A 13,831-nucleotide genomic window follows, 5' to 3' on the forward strand; every position below is an offset into this window, starting at 1 on the left:
AGTAAAGTTTATTTATAAACTGATGTTTGTCCTTGGGTCTGGTTACCTGTATATGTTTTAAAAGATCTACTGGCTGATTCAGGATCTGCTGATACTGGTTACCATTATGCTTTGTTCAAGTTTTCAAACCCATATGGGGATTAATTTATTCTCTGAGATTACTATGCGCTCCAATATACAACGACTATGGTGAACACACCAATCAGGTACAACATAATGACCACCTGCCTAATATTGTGTAGGTCTCCCTTGTGCCTCCAAAACTGTTGTGACTTATCAGAGAATGGACATGGGCCTTCTGAGGGTGTCCTGTGGTGTCTGGTAACATGATATTGTTAGTGGGGGGCCTTTGGGTCCTATGGGTTGAGAGGAGGGGCCTCTGTGGGTCAGGCTTGTTCCAGTGCACCTCACACATATGTGATCAGTTTGCGATCTAGTAAATTTGGAGGCCTGTCAGTGGTTTTAAAGTTGTGGCAGATCGGTGTATACATATAGTATATAAATACTAGAAATCATGATCACAGCTCTGCGAAGGAATTAAATGATTAAGAATTTAGTGAGATGACTCACACAAAGTGTAACACTGCAAAACTAACAAAAACGAAAAAAGGAGAGACAATGTGTTCTCCAAATAAACTGTGTGAGTAAGGATACCCATCCAACTTCAATCAATAGAATCAATAATATTTTTCTAATGTGCTTTTTGACCGCAGTGTTTTTACCAGATTTTCGGATTTGGCTACAGAACTGTGTCAGTAGCAACGAATCTCAGGTCCGTCCTAATAAATTTACCATGCCTGACTGAGGCGGCCCCTCTCATGGTACAGTAAAGAAACCTGATGTATTCTCCCCATTATCAGTTCACCAGTCACAACCAGTTCTCCCTGCAAGAACGGCTCAGAGTGCGTTTGACCTTACGGATATGTTACTGTGACAACCAGTCCAACAACTGTTACAAAGAACAGAGAAATTCAGGATCACAGCAAACTGTCAAAACAATCTGCTCAAACATTAAGCCACATAAAGTTTATTGTAAATACCTATTTCAAAAAACAACTGTGTATTGGTCATGACAAACTCAATTAGATGTTTTCCTAAATCAGTGCAGTATCTGCAACAGGAGATCTGGTAAAAAGTTCAGCCTCACAGTTTATTTCAGCCTGACCTGCAGCGATTAGAGCGTGTAGCAGATCAGAGGATGGGTTAGGCCTCCCATCCGAGTGCCTCTATTTGGGAAATCACTGTCATTTGATCCAGGCCAGCCCCAAAGGAATGCCGCTCCTGCAGATATATTACAGGCAGGGAGGCTGCCAAACTGGCTTCTGGCATGGGAGTGCAGCTTGGACCTGGGCAGGCAGAGTCGGGAAGGGGTCAGACAGTGGCTCACACCGGGGATTTGCTAAATGATCGGCTGTTTGGGGTGGGGAGGAATAACGGTCACCTGGGAATATATATCTCTAACATATCTTACACTGCATCTCTAATACAGACGCAGTGTGTTTCGTACACTATTGATTTGAGCCTATCAAAAGAAAACCAAGCAGAGTTTGCTCTCCTCTGTGAGAAACGTACGCATTGTACATGTTTGCTGCTTGAGATAAAAAGGGCTGGAACTCTTTTTGAGATAGGTACCTCTTTCATTTTCAAAGAGTAGCAGATGAGTCGTCTCTAAATACCACTTTGAAATCCCTTGAAAATCAGAATGCTCCTCAGAAACAACATAAAAGAGCCGCTAAAAGGGATTTTTAGTGGAATAAATTAGAGATGTATCGATTTACTCCCAGAGTCACGTGCCGCAGTCACCTGACTTCTCTCAGACCACAGAGAACCACTTTTGCTTTGTTTATTCAGATGGAGGGAGCAGAGGCACCAAAAGGCATGGATTATAAGGAAAAATCATCAGCAGGGGCCTTTGATGTCTAAATGGGGCATGTGCAACCCAGACCCCTCTCTTTACCTCGCAACTGCCTCTTCACACGCACGCACACATAAAACCAGACACATGCATACAAACACGCGCACACACATGAATGCGTGCACGCAAATTCAGACATTAATCCTCCGCGGCAAACAAAGAGCCTAAACAGATATGCTGAGTTAAAGAGGATATCCAGAAGTTTTGAGAGAACTTTTTTTTTCTCCTTGGGTATAATTTTGGACTTCTTCAATAGCAAGCTCATGTGCTTTAAATCAGAAGACAACTGATCAGTCCTGCAGATAATGTTGAAAAAAGAGCACTTCCTGCATCTGTTTTCAGTAATGCAAGCAGAGGATGTTGTTACTTACAAGCAATTTTTCACACCGAAATCAATCATTTCACCTGACAGCAATTTTGGAACTTTGACTCCTGAAGAAACATTTGCATGGAAGAGAAATCTCTGCACTTTGAGGAAGGCAATCATTTGTCAGATGCCTAATAGGTGTAATTTATATGTGAGGCTGAGCCAAAAATATATTAAACGTGCAAATGGAGGGCATGCAGCTGTTTCTCTCTTGATCAGCGCAGTGCCCAGTCATTTTAATAAAATCAAATCAAGCTTACTGAACTTCTCACCAACAGCAATTAAGCAGTACGGTTTTGTGCTCGGAAAAACTTTGTAGAAGTACATCAAGTGACTCAATCTGCACATGCAAAATTACAGAGAACTCTGAGGATCCTTTTCCACCTTGATTTTACGTCTGAGGAGATTATTCTGTTGGAATTGTGATGATGAGTAGTTTGGAAGTACATCCTGTTAACTACTCCCACTGACATTAAGAGGATTACGTAGGTAGCGTCAGACAGAGGCAACTCCTTCCGTTAAGTTGAGTCTTTCCTATCCCCTCCAAATCTCTGCTGCCGCTACGCCGAGCCTTAAACTGAAGGCATCCGGTTGAGACACGGCGATACGTGGAAACAGACAGATAAATCAAAAGGCTGAGAGACAGCGAGAGGGAGGGAGAGTATTTGTCTAGAGAACATGGAGAGGGTGGATCATTTGTCTGGCAGATGCATGTTGATACGGTGATGCTGCGGCTGCTTTGGTGGTGGCGGCGGAGGTGGTGGAGGTGGTGGTGGTGGGTTGTGAAGCAGCACCTGGTGGCTGCAAACCCTGTGAGAGGACATGTGGGAAGACGCTTAAGAGTTGAAGGAGGGAGCAAGAAGAGAGGAAAAATGAGATGTACTTGTAAGTATGGGATGACCTCAGTGTGGGTAAAACTGCACCCACATTTCCAGTGAGCTCTCCCGGCTGCAGCTATAAAGCAGATGAAGAGCTCGGGGCGACAAACAAAATCAATTCTTATTGACTGTACCATGTTATGCACTGAGGGGACATAACTATAACCATTAAACCAACTATTTTCCTCTTTCTTCTCGCTGTTTCATCCTTTCTAACGACCAGGTTAACCATCTTCTAAGGCACAGAGGTAATTGGGCTCCGTGTTGTGGCTCCACTTTATCACTGTCTCTCTCTTGACATGTATGTTTACCACAACTATAATCTTCAAAAAGCCTGTTAACATAAGTAGCTCAGCTTTCATAAACCATAAAGTCAGCTCTGACTGATCCTCGGCACCATCCTGTTTACCACGCTGACGAGCGTAAGCAGCACTCTGATCATATCTGCGGCGTGCTAGCAAAGGCTTTCTTTCGGCACACGTATCTGTGACTCATTCTCCAAACATGTTGTATTAATATTCAGGCTCGGGAGACAGGTGACGAGAGGTGCCATCGTCTTGAATGTGCGGCTTACATGCCTGCACTGTGTATATGTGCAACTTCTTCACTGACATAACACGAGAAATCAAAGGTTGCCGTTGCAGACAACTGAGAACGCCTGGAGTACAAAGTGCTTTAATGCTCTCTTCCCTCCATAAAATACAGCTCTGTGGGTATTTGCCTAAAGAGTGAGAACAGTTGCCTGGCATGGTGTGAGATATGCAGTGAAACAGATCTATCCAAATCGCCTGTGAATGGTCTGCTTTGTTTCATGTATGAAAAACACTGCGCAAAGCGGGTCACTTGAACACCAACCTTTGTTAAATCACACAAAAAAAAACCAACGTCCGTCAGACACATTGAGAGGTTCCAGGTCATGCCCTGGTGTTTTGGCTTTAATGGGAGCAGGGTGCAGAGTGTGTGCGAGCGTGTCTGGAGGGGTGGGGTAATTCGATTTCCATGGCTAATTTTCTGTTTTTCTCCACTGGTGTCCTGAAACACTCCAGGTCGAGCCCCAGCCCCAGCCCAAGAGAACTGACGCGAATCACCAGGGGCGACAGCAGGATGAGACACAGGAAGGAGCCTGGTCTCCAAACATCTGGCAGGGCTAGGCTTCCATGACTCGCTCAACCTTCGGGATAAAAAAAAAAAAAAAAAAGGGCCCTCAGATCTGCAGGGATCAAAGTGTGCCCTGGGTGCCTGAGCCACCGTGGCCTCCCTCAGCATATTCAAATGGGGTTTCCTGAAAGACGTCGGAGCCACAAGCAGACCACGGAGCATAAATGAGGCAAAGATAAATACCTGAAAATCGGTACCCTCTCCTAACAAAACACTCAAAGAGCTAAATAAGCCTACTTTTGGTCAGGAAATTTAAATATAACTGAACTGATATTCAACGTTTTTCAAGTGCCCAAGGCCACTGTAGTCAGTATACAGACCTTTCAGTTTAGCTGCTAACAAAAAAAGCTATCTAATAGTGTCTGAGTTGCTGCAATAAATGATGACAATGAAAGTAAAAAGTTTCCCGGTTTGAGGATTGGGAACCGACTCGACGACAAGATAAATCTGAGGGATCACAATATCACTGCAATAATCTCCTAGAAAAAAAAGGTTGAGACTCATTTTGTTTGGAGAAAATTAAAATTTCAACTAAAATTACTTTAGGATGGAGATTTTCCTATTTTTTGTCTTTTTAATCCTTTGGTTTTGTCCATAGTGTTTTTTACTCTATTCAAACCTGAAAAAGAAAGTGGCTCATAACTCACGAATGTTTCCGAGAAGACATTTAAAGTCAAAACTGGGATTGAAATGCATTCACTGACACGGTACAAAGGAGATCAATTAGCTACATTTGATGTTTCAAAAGAAAATAATTTAAATGTTGCATATTTAAAACGCCCTTCTCATGCTTGCTTTAAACTGAAAAGAAAGAAGCAGCCATTCAGCTGTTTAGCTCCAGTGATGCAGGACAAAACACACATTTGAGCAAAATGCCCCTAACACTGGCATTCACCGCACTGTTTCTCTCCGCGATCACTCCGACATTATAAATTCATCAAACACTCCCTCCCTTCAGCAGCCGTGACGCCTGGGAGCGGGGGTCACCTGTATGCAGCATTACCGAATTAGCCACTATCTAACCCAGACCTGCTGTGGCGTGCTGACACTAATCCCGGGGCCGCTAGAGAGCCCTGTCTGTGTTACATTATCATGTCTAATCCCCGTAATCTCTCAGGCGCACCGCTAAACGCTATTCCACCTCCGTCTCTTACCTCATACCCCCCTAATAACATTAATGAAGGGCCGGGCCCCATTACCAAGGCTACCCTAGTGGTGGGCTGGGTGACGGCCGTAATCAGAGGCCCCCTGCAAAGCCACCCACTCAGCCTTGCAGGCAGCAGGAATTAATGTAATTCATCGCCTAGGGCAAAAAGCAAACCAAACATATGTTCAACAAATCAGGGTTTGTGTATTTTCTTGTCACCGTTACTGTGCAGGTCTATTAGAGTCACTGATGAGATCCTTAGTGAAGGGCCTGCCATGCGGGAGAATGAAGCTTTGAAGTGCTCCTGCCACTTCGAAAAAGCCCCCCCACTTGCCATGAGACGTTTATGATGAGCTGACCTGGGTTATTAAAATACCGCAGAAATGATCACCCATAATGCCTCTCTCTTTGGCTGTCAACAAAGAATGGCAGCAGGGGATTGGCTGGGATGAAAGGTTGAAAGGGGTCCCGTATTAGAAATGGCACTTTATCCATTAAAGCGGGATTTCTGCTCTCTCTTTGTGTAATTACCTGCACCCGCCAGCTCTGTGCTTGGGCTTACCTTGTTTACACTGCATGTCTCGCAGCCTAGCTGTCTCCCTGCACGGCTTCGTTACACTGTCTTCTTCTGTGCCTTTGTCTCCGTTGATGTCTTTCACTTGTCTGTCTTGGCTGTCAGGGCAGACCTTGAAAGAGGAGGCGTAAACACACCCAGAAGAGCAATGTCAGTGAAAGCACCGGATGAACAGATACAAGTTAAAGCAAGCCCCGTAATGTGTTTTTTATTTTTTTTTATTTTTCAATTTAGTCATGTAGATGTTGTATTCATTTATTTACAATTTACAATTTGGCACTCATATAACTCAAACCCATTAATGTGCTTTGCAATGTTAATCAAATGCTAATGCAACTGCACACCCCCCCTTTACTAGCCCTACCTCCTAGCAAACAGCACCACACTGACTTAATTGTGAGGGTAAAAAAAACAGCACATACAGACTTCCTCTCATATTTAATTTTATCTTTGAATAAAAGAGCTATAGGAAAGTATTAATCTGCTTAACATTTCTAAGTACATCCTCCAAAGGATTTTGCTTTTTTAATCTTACATATGCTCAGCAGAGTTACTGGCAAAAACTGTACATTTTCCTCATTTCATCCTTTCAACATCAAATGGTGAGCAGCAAAAATTGGATCAGACTTCAAAGACTGTGATGTGCTCCAAGTCACGGAGTGGCTCTTCTATTTCACATATTGAATCCGAGCAGGATATCAAAGTGCTACCAAAGAACCCCAGGTCTTTACTAAAAAAGGGGTCTAACATCTATAGAAAGAGGAGCGCAAAGACAAATCACCTCAGGGAAAGAGCGAGCATTTATTCTCAGCCGTGAATTTCCAGCCTTTTGATTCTCTCGTTCCTGTACCACCCTGTCTTCTCCACTGAGATGGAGGTTGGAGCAAGAGAAATCTTTTGTCTCAAGGACTCAAAAAAAGAGAAATAATAATAAAAAAATTCCCAAAGAATAATCTGGGTTAAAGCTGCTTTGTAGCGGAGCAGCATTTTAACATACACAGCTAAAGTAAGGCATACAACGCTCATTGATATTCTGTTACTTACAGTTCCTTTATGTATGGAGTCCGTATGCGCCTCTTTCTGATGGATGTGCCTAGGAAATTAAGAAATTATTTTAACTAAACACGGAAGTGATCATTGTAAAATAACACATAACAAAGCTGTTCAACACACAACAATCCAGAGCTGAGGATGTTTTGTATTTTTCTTTTTGTTTCACGCTTAAAAACAACTCTGGTTAATGATTATGCAATTTGTGGAAGTGCACAACAGTGACACGTCTCTGTGCATGAACACTCATGTTGCATTATTTAAAAAACAAACACCAAAGAGACGACATCTGCACACGCGACAGCCGCAGTCATGCTCCGAGTCTAGAAAAAAGGAAATCTCATCCAGTTTGGACTCGGTGATGCAACCGGAGGCTCTGCCGGTTGGACGCGAACGCAGAATTCATGCGTGGCAGAGAGGAGGGATATCAAACGGGAAAAGAACAGCATGTAGGTGAGAACATAGATCTTACAGGAGGAAAATGGGCCAGATCATGTCAAAATAAATATATATGGAGAGATTCCAGCACTGATTAAACAGAATTGTTAAGTGGAGGTTTGAAGTTTTTCTCACCAAGGAATACGATTGTAAACATGGAGAGAAAAATCCCCAATGAGGCTTCGCTCAGTTTGAGTATAAAACAAGCACAACATTTTCAGATGTGTAAATCTAACGTTTTGGAGTCGGAGTCTGGAGAGAAATGCACAACGTTGACCAAAAGTCACCAAAGACTTGAGTCTGACTGCCTGTATGAGTCGGTTTAAATGTTCTTTTTAAGAAGTAAATCTTTTCATCCAAGATCATTCACGAATGGACATATTTTTAGTATGTTGATTTGTAACAGCTGATGTTTGTCATCTGTGGAGCAGAGAGAAGCTAAACGCAGAGCTAAGAGCCGCCATCGACACCTCATGTGCTGCTGTTCAGTCGGTGGCTGCTCTCCTGCTTTGCGCATACTTTCTAAATGACTGGCCTGCCCATATGCTGAATAAACACAAAGTCCTCGGCTCGTACATCTGGAGACCAGTGCAGCGCCCAACCCCATTTGTGGTCAGACAAGTGTGCTATCTCGCTGGAAAGTTATTTATTACGTTTATAAAACTAAAAGAGGTGGTGCACAAGGAGGAGCTTTCTCCTTTGGGGTGAAACAACACTACATTATAGGGTAAAAGTAGCACATCCAGCTGGGCTGTAGATGAATGACAGGTATGTGGAGTCCCTCTTGCTCAATAATACAAATGTAGGTCTCATTTTCAGTCACGTTTAGTGACTACTGTGTGTTCAATTAGAAACAAAGAAGTTCCCAAATAAAATGAGGAAAATATATATTGATACTCTTGAGGAGAGAGGATGCCAAAGCTCACCCTGTATCCTCCTCCTTGGTGGTCTTTTCTCCAGCCTCAGGGTGACATCTGCGCCTCTGGGGCCCACAGTCCTGACGCACCCGATGGCCCCTGTAAACTGCACAGGATATAAGTGTCAGACGTGCTTTTTTCTCTCCCGCTGTCACCCAAGAAAACAACATGCATGCAATCTGCTCGGACAATTCGCAAATGCAATTTATAACAATTTACCAAAACAGATTTAAAATTACTATACGTGGAGGAAATGAAATGTGTCTAGCATGCACATAAGGACTGGAGTAGCAGCGGGAAAACACTGTGAGATTATTGAGACATACTGGCCTCAGATGGATGGCAAATGGAGCCTGCTGACTTACTCTGTCAACGGGCTTTGTGTTTTTCTGGTAAAATTATATGCACAGGAAAAGAAAGCTCAAGTACATTGTTGAGCAATGGTTCTACTTTGCATGGTCTAATCTGATCGATGGTGAGCATGTCCCCCAGGCCCCGCTGAGATCTGAGAAGCCACCAGGCTCATACATTTGAAAGGCATCTGTTTATTTTCAGAATGCAAATGCAGCCCACCTCAAAGGCTATAAGCTGCGGAGAACACACAATGTGAATGTGGTGGAGTGCTCCGCCGGGGGGCTGAGGCCCCACTTATGTCAGGTTCAGCCCCCCCCCTCCACCTCCCCTTCCCTTTCCCCGTGAACCCCGGCGGCCACACACAAACACGCTTCTCTAAAAAGAAAGACAGCGGCGACAGAGAGGCTTTCCTCACACCAAAACCATGTTTACCCATTCTGCAGCTTTATTTGCAAGGGTTTAATGGAGGACATTTACACAAGGTGTGCAGGCGACCGAGATGCTCCATGTGCCAGATGAGGGCAGCCCTTAGGAGAGCCAGGGGAAACAATGCCAAATCTCCTCCCCCTGCCCTCCTCTCTCCTGCCCCTTTTGGCACCCTCCCTTGTCCTCCAGTGAGAGGCTCCAAGGAGTGGGGAGGTGGGGGGGGCCGGGAAGGTTAATGTGCCCACTTTGATCTTCGTCAAGGCACACTGAGTAAGAATTAATTTACATTTCAGATGAAAAGGTTGACAGTATAAAAAGGCATCTTGTTTCTGGTATGTGAGAGCTGTGTAATAGGCCAGGAATTTGAGAGAGGAAGTCGTGAGGAAACAGAAGGGATAAGCCCCTCTCTTGCCTTTACTGGGAAAGAGATGAAAGGAAAAAAGGATCTCAGTATGCACTGTTCTTCTGAAACATGGGGACCAAATGCTGCCCAAACTTTCAAAAGCTTTTTTTGGTATGCATTATTAATTAATTATTACTATTTCGTAGGCCACTCGTGGAGATCAAAAAGGTGTTTCACAAAGATGTGAGGTTTTTTTTTAGGCCTTTATCCTTTTGAAAATGAAAAAGAGCGGCGAAAATTTTCCACCAGACATGGGACTGCATGAGAAGTTTGAAGCGCCTGCACTTGAATATATGATGAAAAACATTTCTTTACCTGACTGTATGCGGACAGCGGCCTCTTCCCGCTCCCTCTTTATTTGCTTGAGGTTCTGCCGAGCAACATGGCCCCTCCAGGCTAGAGAAAGAGAAAGAGATAGTAGTGTGTGTGTGTGTGTGTGTGTGTGTGTGTGTGTGTGTGCTGGAGATTGCTGACCTACCTCTGTGAAACAAAATAGACTGCACACATACTACACAAGATCCCACTTCAAAACACTGCTAAACCAGGTGGCAGAGGGATGGATCCCTTTGAACTCTCTGAGGTCTTATTGTCTGCTCTGAAGCGTTGCTCTTAACCCTCATGGGTCAAGCTGTGGTTATCAAACTATCTCTTTTATGAAGACTCACAGACGCATAATAGACTTGAGGTCATTAAGAACCCGGTAGTCAGACTCACATTAAATTTGCACCTGTTTCATCATTAGGCGATAAAAGACTACACAAGAACTCGTTCCTCATTTGCATATTTTTGACTTAAGTTTGTATAATGCCTCTCCTCGTTAACTGTTTAATTAATACCAGTGTACCTGACTGGATGATGATGGCCCCATGGCTTCTCTTCTCCTTCTCTTTCCGGTAACGTCGGGCCCCCAGCCAGCCTTTAGTGTAAGCTTGTATCACCACCACCCGAGCGATCACCTCCCTCAGGAGCAGGTTCAGCTGCTCCACATGGTAGTACTTCAGAAACACCTGACAGAACAGTTAGCATTTACACTATGTTAACGTCATCACACGGTGTGTTCTCTATACATCAGATCATACACAACATTAAGACAAAAGTATCTTCATTTTTTAGCATTTTGGTGTAACATTCACCCCACCTTTGTTTTTCCCAGCACCCAGTCCTTTAGTTTGGCCCTCTCTAATATAGCAACAGCGTTCTCTTTGCTCGGCTCAGGCATCTGGTGGGCCCGAAACGCAAGGTAGTAATATCTGTGACAGGAGACAAAGGGCAGAACGAGTAACAATTAGATCTAATGTAGTTAAAGCAAGATTTTGTGATCGTTAAAGAGTTTTTGGTGCATTTTTAAAAAAATATTTGTGAAAAGTCTATATGCTTAGGTGAAATGGAAAAGTTGGTATATCCACAAAAGCAAAATGCAAAAGAAAACAAAGGAAACTGACATGACAATGTCATGCAAACCACTAAACTATCTGAAGAGTGCATAATAAAAAAAAAACTGGGAATATTCTGTTTAGATTCTTTATATTCTGTAGCCCACTGGATTATGTGACTAATTACAAACATGCAGTAAAACCCTGTTTAGACAATAATTGCCAACACATAATTGGTCTCAACTACCACAAGTATTTTCTGGCCTCACAGTTAGAAAATGAGAAAAAATAGTCTGTGACCGAGCCTCCAACAGAGGCCCATTGTTTTGGCTCTTTTGAACGGCCCATCGTCTCTTATTTCAACAAAGATGCCCATCAGCTCAGGCCTATCAGTGTGCGTCAGCTCCACGGCTGTTTATCGCTCACATTGTCTCACTGAGACATCCAGAGATCCTCTTGTTATAGTTTGCAGAATACCAGCATAGGACAGAGTGGCTCTAACTGTTTGCTCAGGGACATCAAGGCTCCAGTACTACTGGTTCATCTCTCGTGTTCTGGCGTTGGTCAAAAAGAAGAACAACAACAAGAAGAAAAACTTCTTTGAACTCCCCTCCCCGCCTTAGTCTACAGCCTTTCATTCTAATTCCTGTTGATACCTGTTATTTCTTTGATGGTAAATACAAAGCACTGCAACATCAGACGAGCCTTTGATATGAGAGCACAAATTTAAATCAGTTTTCACTAAAGGTGCAGTTTAGCCATTCGGGTCTGTCTGTACGACTTCTGCCTGGCTCAGGTAGGATGATATGGATTCAGTGGCAAGGTTAAAGTGAAGTAACGCGCTCTCCTGTTCACACAGTCACGCTTCACGCACAGGTGCCACAGAGGCAACAAGGAGATCACCATCATCATGTCAGGTCCTGTATGATCTTCTAGTAATCACACTTTAATACTGGAAGCAGAAGTAGGACATGCAAGGAAACATCATGTGGTCATTCAAAGTTTTAGTCCTCCAAAATTAAAGAGACATCTTTAAGATTCCCTAAAGCAGTGAGACTAGCCAGCCATCTCAAAGTTTTTTTTTTCCCCAACAGTCCACAACCCAAGTTAATTAAAATTTATATCATCTTTAGTTTCCACATTAGAGGTGGCTGTAATATTTTCAAAGGAACTCTGATCAAACAGAAGTTTTCTGGCATTTTCCCACAGTCTTTTCTAAACATGTGGGTTTCTGCCTTAAAATGACTGAAGACTTTTACACCTTAAAACTTAGGGTTGGACATATAAGGTTTGTAGCGGTTAATCGCGGTTATCAGATCCTGTCCCATATATTTAAAAAACCAAAACAACACCCTTATGTAAAGTCTGCCTAATGATGAAACTTGTTTTAATTGTGTTCTAGTGTAATACCAATGGGAGACTACACTGGAGCTTTTCCAGGTCACTGAGTGTAAGAACAAACTCTTTATGAATAGTAAAAGGAAATCTATTAAAATGAATCACCCCTTATAATCACGGTTCCTCCCTATTTGAATTTTATCCATATTTTCCAGACTGGAGTATCCACCCTGTTAAAAGAGCTGTAGGATTTAGTCTTGCACTATCACTAATGACTGCCAATTAGTCAGTCTCTTGCTCAGCTCAACTTGTACCCAGTCTATCTAATTAAAGAGCCCGTGTTTTTGTGTGATGCAGAGCATGGCTCACTTGTTCTGCACCATCTCTGGGGTTGTGTCAGCGCTCTGTATGTGTGAGTGCTGCAGGGCGGAGGTGCTGCCACACTTACCTGTTGACAAAGTCCTCAAACAGGATGCGGTGGGAGTAGCCTTGTCGGCGGATGTTCACCGTCTCCAGGATCCCCGTGTAGCGCAGCTGCACCATCACCCTCTCCTTGCAGAAGCGCAGCGCCTGCCTGTCATCATTGGGCTTGATGCAGCGCACAAAGTGTGGCTGGCCCACCACCATCTTAGACAGCAAGTCCATCAGGGAGTACTGCAGAGACACAGAAAGACAGCAATAAACAGCGGGCAGAGGCAAGGCGAGAACACCAGAGCCCAGTTATCATATGAAATCATCTTATCAAAGTCCTGTTAGTGCAACTTCAGTTATTACGATTTGCACTTCAAAGGGCGTCCAACTTTTCCCTGACAGTCAGATAAGGCAGTACAAGGTAAAGAGTAACTGTCAGTATTAATCAGTCCCAGCAGGAGTGAACAAAGTTATAAATTCTCTTATAACAGACATAAATAACAGAATCATCAGATGTTTTTTTTTTTAAAATTGCAACAGAACCGTGCAGTTTTTTTGCCACTATCTGGCAGTGGTAATATTTAAAAACCGTAAGGCAAATATAAAACTGCATTGGTTGACGTTGACGCCCTTTGGGGTCAGCTGTATAGCCCGGCAGTTTTTCTTTTTAAGCTGTGGTGGACTCTAAGGAAACAGCCGTTTATTCGCATTACAATTTATTTGCCCCATTATCACCCAGCGTTAGCTCCATTTTGGTCTCCACCAAGCTCTGAGAAAAATATCTGTCTCTTTAGCAGCTAAAGGCTAATTACAACTGAAGGAATTATTGATTATTATTAAAAATGTAGAATATGATGATTTTATCATCCAGGATGTTATGATAAAAACTTTGCAGTAGCATATTAGAAGGAATTATTTATACAACAAATAAGGTTTGTGTTGTTTCTACTGGTTGTTTGCCACGGTGCTAAATCTTATAATCAGGTGCTTTTGATACAATAAAAATTAATTAAATTTGTATGAACAACAAACAAGACAGTTTGTATCTTGCAAATATTTTATGAGGATCGTTAGGTGCTCTG

The 13,831-nt window shown here is 43.1% G+C and overlaps 1 protein-coding gene across 1 annotated transcript in view; it reads right to left on the reverse strand.

The window, feature by feature from the left end:
* myo3b (myosin IIIB) overlaps window positions 1-13,831 on the reverse strand; it is a gene marked incomplete at its 3' end in the record, with an annotated part of 34,688 nt that overhangs the window by 4,968 nt on the left and 15,889 nt on the right. The window contains 7 exon segments of the mRNA XM_084545254.1: window positions 6,028-6,151; window positions 7,084-7,132; window positions 8,454-8,550; window positions 9,943-10,023; window positions 10,472-10,634; window positions 10,766-10,877; window positions 12,787-12,992. Coding sequence (XP_084401380.1) covers window positions 6,028-6,151; window positions 7,084-7,132; window positions 8,454-8,550; window positions 9,943-10,023; window positions 10,472-10,634; window positions 10,766-10,877; window positions 12,787-12,992 — 832 coding nt within the window.

Source organism: Chelon labrosus (genome assembly GCF_963514085.1).
Source record: "Chelon labrosus genome assembly, chromosome: 5".
NCBI lineage: Eukaryota > Metazoa > Chordata > Actinopteri > Mugiliformes > Mugilidae > Chelon > Chelon labrosus.